Here is a 14042-nt window from a genome sequence, read left to right on the forward strand (position 1 = left end):
TTTATAAACAAAAAGGGAATATTTATTCAAGTCATATCTGTCCTGTATAACAAAACAATTATCATACAATGCCTTTTCTGCCTGCTGTCTTATTTTAACAAATTTCAGATTTTTAGTTAGGCTAAAAAAATCTTACTTAGGAACATTATTAAGGTTTTCATTGTTAGTGTCCTACTGAAGAGGAAATTGAACTTCTGAGCATGGTAAAGGAGACAAAGAGGTTACTGTATCAGGAAAATGTATAAATCAAAGGCAATGGTCTTTTGGGAAATTTGACATAAAATAGTAATTTCATCGTACCTTGTTTGTAAAATTGAAACATAGTTGTGCACTGTTAAAAACAACAAATAGCTTGATGAATGTCTTTTTCTCAGTTCACTTAAACAGTGCTGCAGCCATCCAACTGCATTCTTGAAAATATCAACCAGTCCATACGTTAGTCCATATGTTCATAGACAGGCATTTAGAGACAGAATGATGTGATTGATGTTTTATCTATTGGTATGGTGCTTCCACACCTCCGAGAAATGGGAATGTATCAGATCTGCTCGATGTAATTGGCAGGAAACAGACCGATTCTGCCCCGCAGGCGTCCTTTCCACCACGATGGATCGGAGCGGTCCAGAACTTCAATGATCTCGCCAGCACTAAAGCCCAATTCGTCATCTTCCTCTGCTGTGAAGTCATATACAGCTTTGACTTGCATGGCTGACCTCTGAGACACATAAACGGGCATCATACAGTAGTGTTAGAGGTGTCAATTCACACCAAAAAGTGTCATAAATTATAATGAGAGCACTGTATGCGTGTTTGTGAGAATTTTGAGTGTCGTACCGGAACAGGCAAACTATCAGAGCTTCGTCGAGGAGCTGGACTGCTCCTCCCTGTGTGAGGCACAGTGTTAGATCTCTCCTCAGCACTTCCTCTCTTACCCTGAAAAAGATGCATATTATTTAAGAAGCTCTTCCATTTAACCACGTGGGCTTAAAATTATGTATAGATTTACTTTAAATTATCTTTAACTATTTAAGAATATGGGAACAGCTGTAAAGATGAGTGGAGCCTTGTGTAGGCTACTTAAACTGGAAGGGTTTTTAAAAAAACATGCCCGCATTTTGGGAATTTAGCTTATTCACCGTATCCCCCAGAGTTAGATAAGTCCATACATACCTTTCTCATCTCCGTGCGTACTGTAACTCTGTCTGACACAGCCCCCCGCTAGCTTAGCACATAGACTGGAAGTGAATGGCTCCAGCTAGCATACTGCTCCCAATAAGTGACAAAAAACGCGAACATTTTACTATTTATGTGTTGTGATTTGTATAGTCACACCGTGTACAAATAATAAGGTTATTTGAGACACAGCCATCTTTTAAAGCAACACTAAAGAGTTTTTGCTCTTTGCTCCCCCTACAGGTTGGAAGCGGAATTGTCCATTACCACTATCACTCCGCCCAAGTAGCAGTGCTTCGCCTTCTGAGAATATAGTTCCCAGTATGTATACTGTTAAAAGATAGCTGTGTCTCATATCACCTTATTATTTGTACACGGTGTGACTACAAATCACAACACATAAATAGGAAAATGTTCGCGTTATTTTGTCACTTATTGGGAGTAGTATGCTAGCTGGAGCCATTCACTTCCATTCTTTGTGCTATGCTAAGCTACAGGGGGTGCGTCAGACAGAGTTACAGCACGCACAGAGATGAGAAAAGAAAGGTATGTATGGACTTATCTAACTCTGGGGGATACAGTGAATAAGCTAAATTCCCAAAATGTGGGCATGTTCCTTTAATAGTAAATATGCACTGAGGTAAAGTTTGTTTGTTGCCGTGTGGATATAACAGATATACCTTCTGGTTGTAACTCTGATCTGCCATGTTGCGATATTGTGATGAAGACTGTGGACCACCGTAACCACCACCTGGGGGAGGTCGAGCTTCTGGCAGACCTCTCAACTAAAAATAAGAATTCAGGTCCACATCATGATTAATCTGCTCTACACAGACTCTCAGAGTTATGTCTAAAGCATATTTTACAGAATCTGCTCACGAAAATTCAATAAAATCTAAATTAAAATTTGCTCTTGCATCATCGTTTTCTTGAATAATAAAGACTTTAGCTCTGCTAACAGTAACACTATGGAATATCAATAGTAAACCAAGTTGTATTCATTGATTTAAATCCAGAGCATATTTACAGGCGGAGGTGCTCTTGGTTCATCTCCACTCCCGTCTCTGAGGAAGATCTCTTTCTGCTTGGATATCGAGGTGGTCTTGTAGAAATCCACCAGCTTGTTTAGGGAGGTAAACCTCTCTGTCCATAGGTAATAGTGGCCCTTATTATCCTTCATAACTTTAAAATGTTGTACGTCATGCTCGTGTCTGTGTTGGGATTAAGAAATAAGACATAATTGTACAATACACTGTATAAAACATATTACAGTTTTTACACCTTTCCCAGAGTTTTTCCTTAGATTTAAAGTGGACAATTCACAAGACTTTTTTAAGATGTCAAATAAATCTTTGGTGTCCCCAGAGTACATATGTGAAGTTTTAGCTCAAAATAGCACATAGATAATTTATTATAGCACGTTAAAATTGCCACTTTGTAGGGGTGAGCAAAATTGTGCCGTTTTTGGGTGTGTCTTTTAACACGCAAATTAGTTGATCTCTCCACTAAATGGCAGTGCCGTGGTTGGATAGTGCAGATTAGTGGCGGTATTATCTCCTTCTGATATCACAAGGAGAGCCAAATTTCAATGACCTATTTTTTGCATGCTTGCAGAGAATGGTTTACCCAAATTTAAGTTACTAGGTTGTTTGTTTTCACATTTTCGGTTAATAGAAGCACTGGGAACCCAATTATAGCACTTTAACATGGAAAAAGTCAGATTTTCATGATATGTCCATTTAAAAAAAATGCTGGGTTATTATTAACCTAGCATTGGGTCAAAAAGGGCAATTGGGTTAAGTTGACCCAGAAAATGTTATATTTGACCCAACAATGGGTTAAAACAAACCAGCACAGGTTAAATTAAACCAAAGGGCCTGGGTTCGTCCCTTTTTGACTCAACGCTGGGTTAAAAATAACCCAGCATTTTTTAAGAGTGTATCATAGTCGCCTTTAGCTTGTTTTAAAAACAAATATATCAAATTTCCTCAAGCTATAAATAGAAACGCTCCAGTGGAATTTATGATATTGAAGTAAGGTCTGCTTTTCAATGCTGCTTTAAAACAGTGTGCATTGGGAAACAATGGGAAAAGTAACAGGTAAATTAAATTGAGTTAAAGTATTAAACAAGCAGTTCCCCTCAAGCAACCTGGCTTGAACCAGCAACAAAAACCTTTTGCAGCCCTGATGAAAGTGAAAGAAGTTGCTTGTTCAAATCATAATAATACATGCGGTTAATAAATGCCATTCTGTCTTCTAACAAATACATATATATAGTACTAACTACACAATGTTTTAAAGCAGCTAATCCAGCTAATCAGGCTATTCAGGGTTACAGTTTAATTACAAAAAGGTGTGTTGGAGTAGACTAGAACTAAACTCTAGAAAGCAAGGTTATCTACTCTGGTTTGAAAGTGTTTAAGCGTTAGATTCTTAAATGGCTGAAAAAAAAACAAATCCAAAAACTGAACGAGCAAGTATTCAGAGCATCATAGCAAACCCCAACTTGTGCACTGGAGGGAGCTCTTGTTTATTCTCCCTCCCTCTTCCCCCAGCTTACACAATGCAGTCAGTGTGAAGCCATAGGTGATTTATGAGTTTGGGTGAAACAAATGGACTGTCTGACTGCTGTAATAAGATGGATGTTATTGATGCATTATTGATGGAGTGTTTCCATAAGCTCAGTGTGTGGGCAGAGATGGTTCAGGTACAAAGCTCTCAGGGGTATATAAAGATCTTTTAGTCTTGGGATTGTGGGAATTTTTCGGGAAAATCTGTTCACAACACTGCAAGAAGGACAGTGCAATGACCAGATAAATTATTAACATTTTAACATTAGTCAAGATAGAAATGACTAGCTTGATACGGGCAAAAAACAAACCTATATATCTATATTTAATATAAGGTAAACAAACACACAGTACACAAATTACATATTGAAATGAAACTGAGAAATTAATATAGATCAAATGTTATATTTCCACAATGCCACTGAATGCATGCATTTACAGTATTACCATAAGATTTAGATAAGGTTTCAGGCATGCATTTCTTTTATTTCATTGGGGAATTCATTTTATTAAAGGGACACTCCACTTTTTAAAAAAGTATATGTTAATTTTCCAGCTCTCTTAGAGTTTTCTTACCGTTTTTGATTCCCCCAGCTGATCTCCGGGTCCGGCGCTACCACTTTCAGCACAGCACAATCCATTAAATCTGACCAGACCACTAGCATCGCGTTCAAAATTAACCAAAGAGTTTCGATATTTTTCCTTTTTAAAACTTGACTCTTCTGTAGTTACATCGTGTCCTAAGACCGAAGGAAAATTAAAAGTTGTGATTTTCTAGGCAGATATGTCCAGGAACCATGCTCTCATTCCGGCATAATAGTCCCCTTAGTATCTTTCAATAGCAGGGGACTATTTTCAGGCACCGCGTAATATCATTGCGCCTCCTGCAGCCATGTTACGGCAGCAAAGTCCTTGATTATTACGCCAGAATGAGAGCATAGTTTCTAGCCATATCTGCCTAGAAAATCGCAACTCCCAATTTTCCATCGGTCCTAGTACACGATGCAACCACAGAAGAGTCAAGCTTCAAACAGAAAAAATATCGAAACTCCTCGGTTACTCTTTAGTTGCAATGCCAATGGTCCAACTCGATTCAATGGATTGTGCTAAGCTATGCTAAAAGTGGCAGCACCAGACCCCGAGAAGATCAGCCGAATGGATTCCAAAACGGCAAAATGTTTAACTCCAAGGGAGCTGAAAAATCAGCATATTTTCAAAAAAGTAGACTGTCTCTTTAATGACTACGACAAATGTGCACAAGTAAATTAATTTACTGTGTTTTACTAATCAACTAATCCAGAACGAGTACTTGACTAGTTAATTATATGCACACATTCCTACAAATATGCTTATATATGATTCTCTTAGGTCCCAACACTACTTAATTTCAGTCTCACTGTTTTACCTGACCGAGATGGAGAAGTCTCCAGGAGAACTCTGACTGCCGCGGATCAGAAAAGCTCCAACCTCTTGGGGCATGAGCATTTCCTCAGCCGAACTACGACTGGCGTTCTCTTTAAACCAGCTGCAGAGGAAATGAAAGAAGAAAAAAACGTGCTAATGCAGATCTTTCACTCTTTCTATTTATGTACTGACAATATGAACTATTACAGTACACACAGGTTATGAGGAAAAAGCAAGAAAACATTAACATCACAATCATGCTTTCACCTTGGTGTTTGTCTATCAACATAGTTTTTAGGTATGAAGCCCTCGTGACCATGCAGCTCTGCCTTAAACCAGTCATCCTGAGATCCAAGGATCTGTGCAGAAATGAAAAATACACATTAAGATTTCTCCATTTTTTAACATGAAAAATGTTATTTTGAACACAGTTCAACTTTAGTCCTGTTTGTTAACCAACAAGCATTTCTTTCTCCTACTGTAACGTATCACAGACTTTGCTGTATCATAAGGTCAAAACACATTTTCACTATTTAGCCCTTTTCTGACACTACATCCATTTTCCTGCGAAGGTGCAGTAAAATAACATTACATGAGACACCTGTATAAGCTACCAGTTTGGGTCCTCAATCACTCACCTTCAAAATGTCTCCTTTTCGAAAGCTGAGCTCATCTTCCGCCGTTCCATTAAAGTCGTATTTTCCCCTGGCCTCCATAATGAAATACTGAGAGGTTGAGGGGAGGAGAGGAATAGCGTGCTGCTACACAGACAACAGATCAAATTAAAAGAGATATGTTTAAGGTTTGAGGAAACCGAGGTGCTAAAAGCACCAAAAAAGTGAATCAAAAGGGTAAATGTGTTAACCTCAGGCCAATGAGAGACCAGAGAGGTCAAACACATGCTGAAGCTTTTGCTTAGCAAACATCAGCTATGCAGCTGTGGTTAGCTGGCTATTTTTTCTTCTGTGCCGTGCACATGTGTGTCTTTGTAAAACAGAGCAAGAAAAAGTTGAAAATTTCCCCTACGACCTCATGTACGTTAAAAATCTGATCATTTTAAAGGTTAGGAGGAAAAAAAGACATAAACAGCAAGCACTGACCTATAATTATGAATTAATTGGTGGTCTTACTATAAGACGCTCTCTGTGATCTGAGGATGTTAATAAACCGGATAAACTGGTTTCAAGAGGCCATGGTTACAGCTCCACCTAAAGATGAGACAAAAGTAGATGTCAAACTAATTTATTATTATTGACAATGAATTTGAAAGCTGACGGCACGACAGGCACAACACTTTAGTCATGATGTTTGGTAATAAATTGTTGTGAGATTGTTGTGTGTTGGTATCATTACACTCATGCTTTGTTTTGTTTCTGCACAAGTGACACACAGTGAAAATAAAGCGACCGGCTATATTGGGTGTGGTTATGAGCACAGTACCCAAGGCAAGAATATATATGCAAATATTAAACAACGTACAATGTACGACAATGTAGTCTTTTAAAAATGAACATTTTAAACAAAACTCCCTTTTCGCCTCTGAAATATGTGCATAGGAGTTTATAATCAGACTGAATCACACACTTAATTGGGTATAAAAGTGATTTTTGATTCCATTTGAACTGGACTTTGGTAACTGGTAAGCTCAAACTCAAGAGACTTTCAAAAACCAGAGATCATTTGTTTCTAACATAAAGGACACATACATTAATGCGTTTACACTCCGGTGTTTTCGACCCTCATTGACCTAGTCGTTTTTAGGGGTGCCACACACAGCCAATAAGAGTGTCAGGTTTAAGAAACATTAAATTATTGTTACTTCCTCTGGTATTTTGGTGTAATTGTTTCTTGTCCAGCTTTATCCTTATTAATTAAAAAGTTAATAACGTCCTTAAAAATTATACCGCTATCTGTGTTCATTGAGAATCAAACCCTTGACATTTGCACTGCTAACACAATGCTTTACAGACTATAGAAGATACGGGAACATAAGATACGTTATTGCTTTGTGAAAGGTTTCAGGGAAGTACTTTGTCACCGCATGTGATTTTGTCTCACAGTTTTGAAAGTATTTTTAAGCAACCATGATGAGCCAGATGTATAAAATAATGTGCAATCTTGATGACCTAATGCAGTGGTTCTCAAACTTTTTCAGCGTGCGGCCCCCCTTTTGTATGGCGCATTCCTTCGCGGCCCCCCCAAAGAAAATTTATGACAAGAAACTGTTTTAAAACTCAACTTTTGATTAAACAAAACATATTAAATGATATGAAGTAGTGCTGTTGGTTAGTAGTCTTATTTTTTTAGGTTTAATTGCAAAGAATTCATGATAAATTAATTTATTTTATAAAATGTCATAAAACTGGGGACCCCCTGTTACCATCTTGCGGCCCCGGCCCCCAGTTTGAGAACCACTGACCTAATGAATCACCATGAATCATCTTTAAAAAAAATGTTTCATCTTATAATCCTATCAATATTGAATATTTGGTCTTTGGTCCATCAAATGTGCTAATTGCCTGTTAAATAAAACAACACATACTACCCAGGATAACTAAGACACCACCTCCAATGTAGATTACACTGAAGCACACTCTTAGACATGGATTTAAAGGCCCCCTTTTCCTTCTGGCCTTGTGAAAAAAAGCATTTTTGTGATGAGAAGTGATTACAGTAGACGTGAGAGCTGATCTGTCAGTCATGTTAATGTGCTTCCGATCCACAGAGCTCAGTTATTTTGTCTTGAAGAGTGAGCTTCAATTGTACAGCGGGGTCACTTACAGAAGAGGCCAAATGACACACATTCAAAAAGTAACAATTTCACATTAAACAGAATGCAAAATGTGACACAGATTTCATATTTATGTCATATTTATGACTTTTTATGACTTTAAATGTCACGTATGTTTGCGTTTCTGTCCAATCACACAATTTGCGAGAAGCTGTGTTGTTTTTGTTTTGGATTTGTGGATTAATCTGAATGAGGTTAGGAAAGCTGAGAGACAGAATACAATCAATGTTGTATGGATCACAAAGAAATTAACTTTTAATGAAGATGGGAGCAAAGGTGTGATATAGATAGTCGAAATAATAACAATAAAAGAAAGAAACTTTTTATATTTTTTAAAGCAATTACACTTGTGCAGAAAGTGTTAAAGTAATTTCAAAGTGCAAACTTTATAAATGGGTCAAACAAACAAACCTCTTCATGTTATGATGGTGCTTAACTGCGAAGTCAAACTGTCAGACTTCATATGGGAATCTTTCCTCGCTATCACACTGTACATGTATCGTACTTCTCGAAACAGCAGAACATTCATCAAAAAAACGCAGTGTTAAATATTTGTGGCATTACAAGGAATTTTTTGCTGTTAAAAAGCAGCATTAAAATAGACCAAAGAAACCCCCTGCTTGGCTGTCGTGTCAAGGGGAAGTTGCTTGAATGAACATTTCTTTAATAGAGTATGTGTTCATATGTGTGCTACAGCACTTGAAGAACCAGTGTTTCTTCATCTTGAAAATATAGGTTAATATAAGCTTTGGTTCAGCAAACAGTAACTGAACACTGCACAATGTAAACCAAATGAAACTCTTAAAATAGAAAAACAGCACAGTAAGTTCATTTATTAATAGATTTCTTAAAATAAGGGGTACGAACTTACTATTACACTCTTTAATAAACATTCAACAAACAGTTCTAACACACCTATCCTGTGTTTTAGGAAATTACTAGTCATCAAATGAAGTATAGCAATTATGGAGTGACAGAAATGTAAAATGTAAACAAATCAAATGCTTCGAAGGATATATTTGAACCTTTTCAAGTAGTCTCCTTTACTTAGATTACAGTTCTGCACACTGCGAGTATCCTCTCAACTCCACGAGCTTCATACTTAATGGACACTTGTGATTTTTGTGGATCACCTGTTTTATGGGGTCTAACTCAAAAATATATTTGCTTAGAAATTGTATTTGTGTACAAAACTAATTTTAAACATTAAACATAAACATTTAGATCAAACAATTAACGAGAAAAAGGCTATACATGAACTCAAGTAAGAGCAGAATTGAACCGGTCATATGTGTAGCCTGTTTCTCACGGCACGCGCACAATCGCTAATAGGCTTGACTGTTGCAACTGTCAAACAACATCACACATTTATTTCTGGTACTTGCAACTCTTTTGTGGTGCTATAAAACTAAAAGAAAAGTAAATTACTTTACCGCTGTTTCGCTGTGCGGCAACCAACAAAATGCGAAGCTCCTGCAGTAGAACCGTTATTGCGCTTTACGAACCATCCGCTACACAGCTTCTACCTGCACGCGCGGTCTCGCGTCCTGACGCCACCCACGTGAACGAGCGGAACCTTTCATTCCGCCCATTTACAATCAACGCAATGAACTTTATTAGCATACAATCCTTTTGAAATTGTATCGTGACAATAATTCAAAACATATTTTTAAAATGACTTAGCCTGACAGTATAATTCATAAGTGTCATTTTGATGATGAAGGGTGTTAAAATAGCAGCCTATAGGTCGCTCGTATCTGCCAAGTTGTATGAGTAACGTTTGCACTTATAAGGAACACGCAACTTTTACAGCTCTGCTAAAGTGGCAAAGCATGCGACAGGAAACAAAGCTGAGACGAACTTGCTGGAAATGTGTGGTTTCTCTCTCTCTCTCTCTCTCTCTCTCTCTCTCTCTCTCTCTCTCTCTCTCTCTCTCTCTCTCTCAAAACTAAACCACCTGCAGGAATCAGGCCACGACCTAAACCCACAAACAACAGCCCCAACAGGACTAAAATCTACACCTGTTTATTTATATGTTAAACTATTCACAAACTGTAAAAACGGAGGCAGAGGAACGCCAATAAGCAATGTGGATGATTAGTGAAATAGGAGTAGAAAGAAAGAATGAATGAAAGAAAGAAAATATTTGGCTATAAATATTTTATAATTTCCTAACCCCCTTTTTCTTACAAATCCTTCCTTATCTGTCAATAATATGAATTTGTTTGCTGACAGAACACAGAACATGACCTTAGACAGGTCAGATTGCAGAACTGAGGGATTCCGTTGCTGTATCCTGATATTTTATGTAATTACTGCCCCAGTACAGGATATAAACAATGCTCGAATAGGCCTATCTGAGATGCAGGCTTGGCTTTATGTCAAAATTATTATTCATGCATTAAAAGAAAACTGCATTGGCTTATTAACAAGGCTTTATGGCAGTGTTTTTCAAACTTTTTCTGCCATTCCCCACTTTGGAGGTAGGAAAGAGTTCCAAGCCCCACCTGTCCCAATCGCCCGAACAAAATCGTAATCAGCTAGGCTTTAAGTTACCGTGTGACATTTTCTACAGTCTGATTGATTTAAGTTTTAAGCTAGGTTTATGTTTAAATGTGCCGTTTTGAGTGTATGGTCAATAAATAATTGAATTAATAGATTTTCTCATATTTGTCACGCCCCACTTGTAATGTTCCTATTCCCCACCAGTGGGGCCCGCCCCACACTTTGAGAAACACTGCTTTATGGTAACTCATATGTCTAAAGAACTTGCTAGAATTATGTAGATGTTGGTATTATTAATGTGCAAGGTAGGGATAATATTACAGACTTAATGCAGGAAATTGCCTGTTACAAAACATGTTAGACTGTGGCTTTATTATCTTAGTACTTATAGTGTGTGTGCGTGTGTGTGTTTGTGTTGTAATATGGAAAGAGGAAAATAACGAAATAAGGGAAATAATGTGTATGCTCAAGTTTGTAGGTTTGCAAGTTGCCTAAAATTGATCAGCTCCAGAGTGTTTCTAATATAAGATCTAACAAACTTTTTTGGGGGGAGGGGGATGATCTAAGGTCATGGCCTAATGTTTAGAGAGTTGCGCTTGTAACCCAAAAATCGGCGGTTTGAGTCTGTCTTGAGACTGAGGTTTTGCCACTAAGGCGCCTTTTAGCAAGGCATCTTTCCCCCAATTGCTCCCCGGGCGCTGCTGGGATAGCTGTCATTGCTATCCCAATGGGATGGGTTAAATGCAGAAATAACATTTCGAGTAGGCTAAAAATAATTGAAAATCACGTTACTCTCACTAATAAAATTAGTATCAGCGTAGAAATAGATGATTTAGCTTCACGGGTTTGCTGTTTTAAGAATTAAGTCACAAAATTGCAATTTATAAAGAGGTTTAAAATGTATGTTTCAGCTTAACTTTCAATGTATAACATTAGTAGAGATACTATGCATTTTTTATATTTTCAACAAGAATGCAACACAGCAAATCAAACCTTGTTTTGTCCGATAAAAGACTGTTTAAAGAGACATTTGCTAAAATAAAAATCCCTTTTCAGTTTTCATAAATGTTTGCATTCTGGTCAAATGTTCAAGTACAAAAATCCAACTCCGAAATTAATGTTTTGTGAAACTTGTACAGTGCAGTCAGCAGCATCGAAAGCTCGAGAAGTAGTTCATTTATAGCTAATTGAGATGTTATCTTATTAACTCCTTGGTATATTTAAACCTCTCCCCAATTTATCAGTCAGCATCTGCAACAGACTTCCTTCTTCAGCATGAACTGCCAGACACGAGCTTACATCTTACAGCAAATGAACTTGAAATCACATTAACAATTTATTAACAAAGATTTTACAAAGACATCAAATAGATAAAATCATATGCATAACCTGCTTTGTTGTTTTAGCAAAGTTTTAATGTCCATACATATTTATTTTTCACTCTTTTTTTAAGATACAAACCGAAAGTACAGGAAATATGTACACAAAATTACAGAACTAAATGTCTTCTTTAGGCATCAGTCAGTATTTAGTGTGACCTCTCTTGACACTAAAGAGGATTAGAATTAGAAATTAGGATTTAATTTCATTTAGGTTTAAGAGATCCTGCAGCTGCCTGCTATTGCTCAAGTGGAAGGGGAGTTTACCATAAAAACTTGACACTTCAGCTTATACTTTTATACTGTTTTTAATACTACATACACATTTTCTGTATTTTATGGTTGTATTCTAATAAAGAGAATGAGAAATAATTATATATGATCACACTACACATATATAAACACATTTTAGTTACTCTATATAATAAACCTTATTATAACAGAAAAAATAAACATTATTTACTTCTTAATATAGTAATGAGAACCAAATGGTTTCAAAGAAAAATGTGCATATTTAGAGTCTTATCTGACATTCATTTCTGAAAACATAAACCTGGTCATATTGAAAATGTGCTGGGGAAGTTTAATTGAATTACTGCAGTATACCATTTGACAGATTTTTTTATTTCTGTACTTTTTCTTTTCATGTCTCTTTTAAAATCCTTTCAGTATAACACACTCAGATTAAGCATACATTTCACACACAAAACCTATTGAGTCATTTCCTGGTAGTGTGTGCAGAAACATGCAACAGTTGGTAGCAAACCGAGAACATCTGAGAAAAGAAAAAGTTAAGTGTGTCGTACCCATTTCAACTGATGTCTTTATTTTCCTGTTGGCGTTCTTTGTTCTTTAGTAACTGTCTAATGACACTTCTTCTTTTTCGTCTCAGCGTGTGGAAACATAATCTCCAGAGTCACACTCCATGTATTAAATCCAGCTGAGGCACTTGCTGTGACACAATCACTCACGTGTGCACTTCCAGTGATAACTTTATTGCTGACGATGGAGTTTCGTTACCATGGCGACTGCTCGGACCCATTCTCTGTGCCAGTGAGGAGAGGAGGTGAGTACCCTGCATGCAGCAGATGGTGACCAAAGAGAGAGAAAGTGAAACAGAAAAAGCTCATGACCAATTATTAGTGATTGAAAAAGATTTGCTGATGGCATGAATAAATGAGTGACATTCTAGTCAGTCATCTTGCCAGCATTTGCTAAACATTTAAATGTAGTCATTTAGCAGACGCTTTTGTCCAAAGCGACTTACAAAGATTACGAAACAATAAATTTCCAAAAGTACCAACAAGCAGAGCTCTGATAGGATACTGTACCCGTTTCTTACATCCTTGCTAACAGAGAATGAAGTTGAGTTATTTATTATAAAAAGTGGTTGCCTGGTCTTGACAAAGAGAAGTTGCAATAGAGACACTGCTAAAAAAACCAGCATACCAGCAAGACCAGCATATGTTGTGTTTTGGTGCTGGTTTGCTAGTGAACACCAGCTAAACCAGCATCAGCACCAGCATTAGCACCAGCTAAACCAGCACCGAACCAGCATTAGGACCAGCTAAACCAGCATCAAACCAGCATAGACCAGCATAATGCTGGTCCATGCTGGTTTGATGCTGTTTTTTCAGCAGGGGAGGAGAAAGAGATTAAGCCAATGAAAGAGAGAGAGAGAGGTGGACAGAAGGATATGTTAATGGTTATAGCTGCGCTGGCAGATTGCCACTTCATATTGCGTGTAATCAGTTCTGTGTCTTTGTGTTGACCTGACCAGCCCACACTCAGACTGGCACACGTAGGGTCCTTCACTTAGGTGTAATTAATAGCCACCAGCCCACAGGTCAATGTACATACTGTGTTTAAGGTAGCTCCCTGGGGCTTTCCTGCTCTTTAAAGACTGGCTCTTGTCCAGCTGGGCCACATGCTCATACAGGCAGTGGACTGTTTAGCAGAGATAGGCTACAATAAATAACAGGATTAGGTTCTTCCTGATTTTATCATCACTTAATGAACCAATGAAGCAATGCATGCCACCCAAATGGGGGCATTTTGGACATGCTACAATAAATGAGACTTCACAGACACATTCTGGACACACCTGAGGCTTATTCTCACCTAAAGGATTATTAGGAACACATGTTCACTTTCACATTAATGCAATTATCTAATTAACCAACAACATGGCAGTTGCTTCAATGCATTTAGTGGTGTGGT

The 14042-nt window shown here is 37.5% G+C and overlaps 1 protein-coding gene and 1 long non-coding RNA gene across 9 annotated transcripts in view; one reads left to right on the top strand and one right to left on the bottom strand.

The window, feature by feature from the left end:
• grap2a (GRB2 related adaptor protein 2a) lies at nt 1-12776 on the bottom strand. Of its 8 annotated transcripts, none has more exons than XM_055194110.2 (9): nt 12629-12776; nt 6278-6355; nt 5786-5905; nt 5415-5506; nt 5149-5268; nt 2201-2384; nt 1854-1958; nt 835-933; nt 1-715 (listed from the first exon to the last, which is right to left on the bottom strand). In XM_055194110.2, exons 3-9 carry the CDS (start codon nt 5861-5863, stop codon nt 539-541), a joined length of 855 nt encoding a protein of 284 aa, XP_055050085.2. In that variant the 5' UTR covers nt 5864-5905; nt 6278-6355; nt 12629-12776; the 3' UTR covers nt 1-538. The 8 variants fall into 8 exon arrangements, with proteins under 8 accessions (XP_055050085.2, XP_055050083.2, XP_055050084.2 ...); XM_055194108.2 differs by having other exon boundaries at nt 5786-5908; XM_055194109.2 differs by having other exon boundaries at nt 6248-6355.
• LOC129436164 (uncharacterized) overlaps nt 12403-14042 on the top strand; it is a 16621-nt gene continuing 14981 nt past the window's right edge. Inside the window, exons 1-2 of the long non-coding RNA XR_008641733.2 lie at nt 12403-12612; nt 12715-12888. This is a non-coding gene — a long non-coding RNA (uncharacterized lncRNA). The remainder of the gene's footprint in view (nt 12613-12714; nt 12889-14042) is intronic.

This window comes from Misgurnus anguillicaudatus, chromosome 19 (genome assembly GCF_027580225.2).
Source record: "Misgurnus anguillicaudatus chromosome 19, ASM2758022v2, whole genome shotgun sequence".
In the NCBI taxonomy this organism is placed as follows: Eukaryota; Metazoa; Chordata; class Actinopteri; order Cypriniformes; family Cobitidae; genus Misgurnus; species Misgurnus anguillicaudatus.